This window comes from Ailuropoda melanoleuca, chromosome 5 (genome assembly GCF_002007445.2).
Source record: "Ailuropoda melanoleuca isolate Jingjing chromosome 5, ASM200744v2, whole genome shotgun sequence".
Lineage (NCBI taxonomy): Eukaryota > Metazoa > Chordata > Mammalia > Carnivora > Ursidae > Ailuropoda > Ailuropoda melanoleuca.
Window position 1 is genome coordinate 15902454 of NC_048222.1, and position 8315 is coordinate 15910768.

The 8315-nt window shown below is 59.2% G+C and overlaps 1 protein-coding gene across 7 annotated transcripts in view; it reads left to right on the forward strand.

The window, feature by feature from the left end:
• Positions 1-1162: 1162 nt before the first annotated feature.
• The window catches only part of TFAP2A (transcription factor AP-2 alpha), a 23833-nt gene continuing 16680 nt past the window's right edge, over positions 1163-8315 (forward strand). For 3 of the 7 annotated variants that reach the window (XM_034660329.1, XM_034660337.1, XM_034660335.1), the window contains exon 1: positions 7475-8168. In XM_034660329.1, coding sequence (XP_034516220.1) covers positions 7989-8168 — 180 coding nt within the window. In that variant the 5' untranslated portion in view covers positions 7475-7988. The other 4 variants (XM_034660338.1, XM_034660332.1, XM_034660330.1 and 1 more) reach the window with 4 other exon arrangements.

An 8315-nucleotide genomic window follows, 5' to 3' on the forward strand; every position in this document is an offset into this window, starting at 1 on the left:
TTGGTATGAGGACAAGTCTTCACTCCTGGGCTTCGGAGCTGACCTTTTACACATTTTGCCTGACGTGTCCCTAGTCAATTTGAAGCCGGTTCTTTGTTCATCTTAGTTCCCGCGACGGCAGCCACCCAGGGAGGGTAACCGGCCCTGTTCCAGGGCCCTTCCCAGGAGTTACAGGCCCAAGCCCTGGGTTCTCGGATCTCGTGGCGGCCGGAATGGGGCTGGCAGGGTCTCGAAGGAGCGCGGCCCGAGGCCAAGCTCCTCAGCCGGGCCTCCCTCCCGACCAGGTGTGGTTCCTGACAGGGAGGTGAGCTCCTCGGGAGCCCCAAATCCTGTGGCTTCCTTTAAATCTCCCTTCTAATTAGAAACAGCGGTGAAATCACTTGAGTGATTTTATCTGTCATGGGAAAGCAAACCCCAGCCCAAACCTCAGTTGCCCATCCCAGAACCACCAACGCCCCCATTCTCCTTTAAGGAGTTATTATTGGAAAAGATAAAGAGCAGGGAAGTCAGAGGAGTGGGGGAGGGGCTCACCTTAAATAGAAATGTAAGTGTATGAGTGTGCAAGAGAGTGTGTGTGTGTGTATCTGCGGTGGGAGGAGACTAAGCCAGAAGGCAGAAATGAAACAGAATCACGAACGTTTTCACCTACTGAGAAACACTTTGATCTGGGATTGGACGCTGAACCCCCTGGGGATTGCAGACTCCGATCCGCAAGGGCCCGGACTGTTCTGAACCTCTCCGGCTAGTAGGGAGGCCCGCCCCAGGATCTGGCCCTACCGCATGCAGCCAGGTGTGCGGGACCTATCGGGTCGGGCCCAATCTCCCGGCCGTGCTCTCTTCTCCCCCCCGCCCCGCAATGCTCCCCACTTCGGGGTGGAGACTCTCCCAGCCCCAAAGTTCTGAGGGGGGAGGAGAGTCTGGGAAAGAGCTCGTAGATGCCCCCATTGCTTGAGTGCGAAAACACACCCACTCACACTTGCATCGCGCCCTGCACACCCCAGCAGGCAGTCTGCCTCTGTTCCCCGGTCAGGGACTGACCGGGAAAGCGGGTTGGGGCTGTTGGGAAAAGCTGGAGCTGATGGCGAGATTGCCGCGGCTATAAATCCATCACTTCCCAGGTCAGCTCTGCGAGGCGCTGGGACTAGAGCTGGCGGAGTGAATTCCTGGGCTAGCGCGCATGCGTCGGCAGGTAGCAACCCAGCTCTTTATGACCAGGTGAGATGTTGGTGAGCAGGTAAAAAAGGAGGATTTGCCTAAGCGATTCCAGGGAGCGGGCCCGGCCGAGCCCTACAGCCCATGCCCGGCGGGGACCCGTCGCCAGGAGCGCCGAGCCGCGATGTCCATACTTGCCAAAATGGGGGACTGGCAGGTACGGGGGTTTGCCTTGGCTGGGGCTGAAGTGGGCGGGTGTGGAGCGGGGGAGGGGGCCGGGAGGGGGGAGGCGGAGAGGAAGAGCCTTGGCCCAGGGCAGGCGAGTCGTGAGTGAGGCGCGCCTGGCAGCTCCCAGGAGTGTTCCCAGGAGAGAAAGGGCAGAAAAAACACGCGCTGCCGGCGGGCCCGGAGCTGAGGAAAGTCCAGCGCACGCTCCACAGGTGGCCCCGGGGGTCACTTGTGGTTTGCGTGGCGGCCTTTCACGCCCCCTCCCCAGTAGAAACAAGGGTGGATGACTAATTCGGGAGGGGGAAGGGCGCGGGGCGGGGGTTGCAGTGCATGGTAAGGAAGGTTCGCTACTCGGTACGCCTTCGTTCTTGCCCTAGACCCCAGGGCTACGCATGAGGTGGGGTTCTGGTGCACCTGTCTCTCTTTCTGTCTGCACGTTTGGGGGACCTAGTGGGTGTGGAGAATGGAAAGGGGTCCGGATGGAGGGGTCGCGCCCGCGAGAATGTTCTTTGGGGGAAATACTTAAAAGAGTTTGCACAAAGTTTAGCCTCTCACTCGGCCCGAGTCGTGAAGCAAGTTTTCGCCGCTTGGGCTATAGACTGGTGTAACTGGATGAGGGGTGAATGGTGGGTGATAAGGCAGGTCCAAAATTTGCCGAAACCGATGTCGGCCAGACTCGGCCAGGCTAGGCCTCGGGTACCATAAGGCCCGCTGGGCCCTTTGATCCTGCCCTCCTTGAGTCCTGACCCCATCCCGGCCATAGGAGCACTCTTCCGGCTCTCTCCTAACTTCCAGACATTTCCCCTATGGAAACCAGGGTAGCTCTGGCCAGGCTGGTGAGGGTAGCAGTTTCTCCTCTGTTGCCGATTTCATAATGGGAACCGCGGGGCCCTCCCCCCACCCCCCAGCCAAGGGAGGCCTGGTGAGGGCGAGATTCTGTGTGCCTAAAAGCCTGCAGGGCAATTTGAACCGAATGCCCGGAACTTCCAGAAAGAAGTCGAGGCTCTGCCTTTTCTGAGGCGAGTTCTTTTTCTTGTTTCAGATTTGTGCCATTAGAAATAAAGTTGAGAGAAGTCCCGTCTTTACTACATTTTTTGGAGTTGGGGAAAGGAAATTGTCTTGCAGTTTTTCTCTCCTTGTATTTATTATTTTTATTAATCCTGAGCTCTTTTATACCTCTCTTCCCAATTAAACCTCACTAAAACGCAGTTTCAACCCCAAAGTTAGACTGCCTTTGTGGGTTAAGAATGCAGATCCCACACCAAACACAAATGTTGGGAATCCACACCTTTACCTTCCTTGCCCCGGTGGGCCTCAGGGCCCTTCTTCCTTCTTTTCTCTGGAGGGTGTAGACTGGGGGAGGTCTTTGGCTGAGGTGTCTGCAGTTTTCTCCACAAGCCGAGTGGACCTCACAGCCGAGCTCCTCAAGTCTGAGAAGGCACCGGTGGCTCAGGACCCGCCTGGGTCTGCGCTTCCAAAGGGCCTCTGGTTCAGACGCCTGAGAATATGGCCCAAAGGGGAAAGGAGGGAACCCTGAGCCTAGCTCCTGCGGGCTCACAGTTTGGCAAGTGGTGGGAAGCCTGCCTCTTGGGTGGGGCACGTGGATTTGGGGCCTGGAGGGGCTGGATCCTTCAGGCTTGGCCTGTTGGGCCCTCGTTCCACTGCGTGGTGACAACCAGAGAAAAGAGTCATTCAGGCCCCTTGCTGTCTCTTTGTTTCTCTCAGTGTCTCTGTCTCACACTGATAACTCATTTTCCCCTCCAACGGCCTCTCCACGCCCCCACTTCAGGCCTGGACCCCCGACCTCTATCCCCAGGCCTGGCGCTACTGTCCGGGGGTGCTGGTGGGGACGGAGCATTGACATGCAATTAAGAGACTTGTCGTGGTAATGACGTTCCCACAAACGCGGCTCCACTGGCTCCAGGGTCTACTGGGGCGCTTGCCTGGGCCTTTCTTCAACGCCCAGAATGCCGGCGGTGGCGCAGAGCCCGCAGGCCGCAATCGGCACCTCAAAGGCACCCTCGGTGGGAATACAACAACAATTTAGCAGCCCCGGAGGGTGCGGAGCCAGAAATCTGCAGGGTGCGGGTCAGCAGGGGGGGTGGGGGGTGGAGAAGATGAAGGGCCTTGAATGCCTTCCCCAGACTACAAACTGAAAGAAAGCGAAACTTGAAGTTCCCTTAAGTACAGTGTGTCGACGTCTGAGGGTGTAAAAATCCCACGCTCCCAGGCCTAGGATTTGCCCTACAGATTGCGGCTGTGGCCGCTTGCTGGGAAGGTGTAAATGCTCGCGGCAGCCCTTCTCACGACTTCAAGCCACTGCCCCAGGCCCCGGGGCAGCCCCTCAGGGTGCGTGGTGCGAGCACTGGAAGTTGACTGTTTTCCGGGTGGAGTATGGCGCCTAACCGCGGGCTGTGTTCAGCCGGAGAACTGTGCCTAATGTTCGGGTGGGGGAAAAGGAGTGTAGGGCAGTGCCTAGAGGAGGGTGTCCCTCATGCTCTAAATCCCCCGTCCTTCTCCAGTCTTTTCCTTAACTTTTGGGAGGGCCTCTGGCCTACTCTGCCTGGCTTGGGGGAATTTGCTGCCGTCATCTGGAAGGAGAATTGCCCTTCTGCAGATGGGGGTGGGAGGAGGTGGTCCTCTCTCCACTTGCCTTCCTTCCACCTGTTAAGAAATGCTCGGATTTGCAAAGCCTTTACCCCTTTGCAAGGACACACTATGGAGATCCGGGAGGCCTGGAGATTTGCAAGAAACAGGCCTAGTTGGAACCAGAAGTCGTTCCTAGAGCAACTCCAAGGCAGACCTACTGTTGGTGAGTTTGCAGCATTCACGAGAGATAAAGACACACAAAAACTTTTTTATGGAGGACAAATGAGAAGCTCAGTCAGAGAAATTACTCTGTATTTCGAAGGATCACATCACGTCATTCTTTTTAATTTCTTCTTTAAAACAATTCACTAAAACATAAGAAAATATATATATAAAGCCCCCCCGGGGGGGGCGAGCAGGTCCCTGTGTGGAGCGGGAAAGTCTGGGCTGGCCAACCTGGACTAGGGGGTGGCCCCGGGGCCTCCAGGTTCCGCGTCAGCCGGGCACTGCGCCGTGAGCGCGCCCGCTTTAGTAACATCACCAAATCATGAAGGAACTCTCCCTGCTTTAATTAAAAAGGGGGGTCTTGGGAAAACTGGAGCAGATTAGCACAGCGAAGAGTTGGTTCCCAGCGATTTATTTTGATGCATGCATGACACGGAGCACACATGTCGGTATTTCGGCACAACTCCAGGAGCGACTCCATAGGAGTTCTGTATTTTGTCCACATCGCACTTAGGAAACCCTTCGCCCAAACACCACGTTGAATTATCAGTCAGCCCTAGCTTCATACAAACGAGAGGAAAATCATTTAACCCCTGGAGCTGTCAACTAACCTCTTCAGGGTACAATTTTTATTTTACACGCGGCAATTAAAGGATCGCAAACCCCAGCCGAGCGACTGGAGCCGTTTGGCAAAATCTTCAACCTGGGGGTGGGGGGAAGCGCAAAGCCAATAAAACTCCCGAGGCGCTGCGGCCCGAGGTGGTGGCTGCCGCGAGCGGAGGCGATCTCTTGTTGGGCAAAAATCCTGGAGTGACTTTGCCGGTCTTGGTTTGATGATTATATTTAATTGCGAAAGGGATAATAATTTCTAATAAAATTGGACGGGGCCGAAAGGACAGCGAGGTTAGCGCTGGCAGGGGTGAGGGAGAGGTGCTGAAAGCCTGGCCCCCGGCTCAGCCGCTTGGACCCTGCACAGTGCCGGGTTTTTGCGGAGGGCATCTCCCTGGAGGAGGAGACGGAGAGGAAGAGGAGTGAAATGGCGCGGCGGCGGGGACTGGGGGTGGCTGGGGCCGGGGCGCGCGGCTGGTCTCAGGGGAGATTTCCTGGGCTCACAGGCAGGCGTGCGCTCCAGGAGTAGGTTCGCGGCTGGGAGAGGCCTTTATACCTGGGTCGGAGCGGCCGGCCGCAGACTGCGGTGCTGGCGAGCAATTGGACTATTGTTGATATGCTAATGAGGCGATTAGGCTGTTGGTAAAGAGCTGGAAAAGGGAAAAGTTTCTACCATTAGAGGGAGATCTCCGAGCGCACACGGGAGCTCTTTCCCTTCTCGCCTCCTCCTCCTCATCCTCCTCCTCCTCGTCCTCCTCCTCCTCCTTTTTGCCCTCCTCCTCCTCCTCCTCGCCCTCCTCCTCCTCCTCGCCCTCCTCCTCCTCCTCGCCCTCCTCCTCCTCCTGCGCTCACCGCCGGCAGCCGACACTTTGCGCTTACCCAGAGAGTAGCTCCACTTGGGTGCGAGGCGGAGAAGGGGGCAAATCCGTTCACTCCGATCCATGAAAATGCTTTGGAAACTGACGGATAATATCAAGTACGAGGACTGCGAGGTAAGCGCGGCGCTGGTTGTCCTTGCGGCCGCAGGCTCGGAGCTCTACCTTCCCGCTCCTCCTCCTCTCCTCGCAGCCAGCTGCGAAATGCGGGTGGGACAAACTTTCCCCAGCGCTGTGCCCGCCTCTCCAATTCGCCCGAAGAACGCAGGGGAGAAACTGGAGAGGAAGGATGTGGACGCTGTCTTCTTTCATTTCCCTCCTTCGAACCTCGTGTCCCACTTTCCCCCCCTTTTTTTTTCTGGCCAGTTTTGGGTCTGGCTAAGAGTGGAGCGAAGAGGCGAGCATGGGTTTTTGAAGCAGTTGTTGGCAATTGGGCACGCGTCTGTGCACCCTGCGTGTCTCTCCAGCGAGATTCTGGGGGCCCGAGACACCAGGAAAAGAAAGGAAAGAGAAAACCCATCTCCCTCCTTCCTCTCCGATCTTTAATATTTCTTCTTTTATTTATTCATTTTTTCCTTCCTTCCTATTTTCCCCCTCCCCCTTTCTAAAAAGGAAGGCTCTTTTCTGTTTGGAGGAGTCCGCACACTGCTCTGAGCTGTGTTGCACCTCCCAGTTATCGGGTTCAGTCTGGAAACACCCCTCTCCCAAATTGCTACGGGGCTTGCTCCAGGTATCTACGTTATTGAATAAGTTCTAAGCAGCCTCTCCCTCTGAGGGATACTCTGAGAGCATCCCTGGGGTGGAGGTGGGAGGGCTGCACCGCGTGGAGCCGCCTAGTCGCCGGGTCCTCAAGCTTCCGTCCCTGCAGCCGCCCGGTAGTCGGCTGCGTGGCCGTGGGAATCCTGGCGGGGCTGCACACGACCACGGGTGCGCGGAGCCCGCGGCGCCGATGGAGCGCGCCTCATTGGAGCCTACTTTAAAACCCGGGGTCTCCGAAGCTCGGCTTCTCCGGGTAGCCCGGGAAGCCCCAGCACTACTGGCCTGCCCGCGGGAGGCGCTGGGAACCTGCCTGGCTGCCGCCGCCCTGAACTCCTTTACAACCCCTGCTGAAATAAGCGGAGGAGTCACAGGAGGGGGAGGGGGCCCGGGGCCGATGATTACCTAAATAGGTGGTAGTCCCGGCTTTTGCTCCCCCCCTTTTCTGTTCTTTTCTTTCTCTTTGGCATTTCGAGCTGGAAATGTCTGGAGCAGAGGTCTGTGCAGGCGCAGCAGCGTGCGTCTTGTCTTCACTTGAAATCAGGACCCGGTTTTGTGTGAACGTTGTGTCATAGGTTCCCTTCCCCCTCTCCTCTCCGTCGACTATTTTAAATCTTTCTCCTTTCCCGGGCTCTTCCTCTTCGCCCTCCCCTCACCCCATGGGGTACCGGGTGACATCCCACGGGGACGGGCGCTTCTCTGGGGGCTCCTGCTGTGCGCGGTGCGGGACGCAGAGACCCCAGGGCACATCAGCCGCTTTGTTTTCAGGCCATTGGCGGGGGACAGGGCGGAGGGGTGCTCTGCGAACTGGTCCGAGTGAGCTCTTCAGTCTCCGAGGGTGAATTGTCCCCGCCAGGGCAGTGGCCCGAGGCTCGGGCATTTCACCATCGCGGGGGCCGAAACCCAGCTCACTGCGCCAAGCCCTCGGCGGGCGGAGTCCGAACCTCTGCGCGGCGCAGGGTGCCTATGAGACTTAGGTGGGAGGCGGAGAACTTGAGGGACCCTGTGGGGGCGCGTGTGAATGTGTGTGTAAGTAAGGCAGAGAGAAGGAGAACAGAGTGAGGGTTGTTTCAACAACTTTGCGGTGGACGAGCGCCGGAGCAGGGATTTCGGGTTTCCGAGCTGGCTCAGGGCTGTCTAATTATGTCGGGGCTCTGCAGGGACACGCAGGAGGCGAGGTGCCGCTTGTTCTGACAACCCAGCGGGCAGACTGGCAGCAGCGGCAGCCTTGCCGCGCTGGGAGAAAGCGAGCCCTGTCATCCGGGGCGGAGGGGGGGGGCGTCGGGCGGGGGTGGCCCAGCCAGTCGGACGGGTTTGCGCCGGGATCCCGGAGCCGGTGCCAGCGGCGCCCGGGCTGGGCCGCCTAGCGTCTCTGCGCGCCCCGGACTGCGTCCCGGCTTCCCCTTCCCGAGCCCCTGCCCGGGAGAGCTGAGGGCGGGGCGGCAGCTGCTGCAGAGCGAACGGCCCGGGCTGTCCGAGGGAAGCTTGAGCGGCGGCCGAGGCGAGGGCCGGTGGAGCGGGCAGGCGGGCCGGTCCCGGGCAGGGCGCCGGGCCATGGAGGAGCGGCGCAGCAGCGGGCAGCTGAATCCCGAGTCCCAGGCCCGGCTGCGGAGCCGAGGAGCCCGCGGCCGGAGAGGGCCGGGGAGCACCTCCCGCGCTGAAAGCCCGATGCATGCCCGGACGCGGTCCCCAGCAGCTCCTGCCCGCGACGCGCGGCCCCCACGGTATCCCGAGGTCTGCCCCAGCCTTTTAGGTCTGATTGTCCTCGCTCGCTTCCTCTCCCCCTCCCCCTCCCCCGCGGCCTCCCCCTCCGTGAGCTCTGGCTCGGCCCCCCCCCCCCCCCTCCCCCCCCCCCCCCCCCCCTCCCCCCCCCTCCCCCCC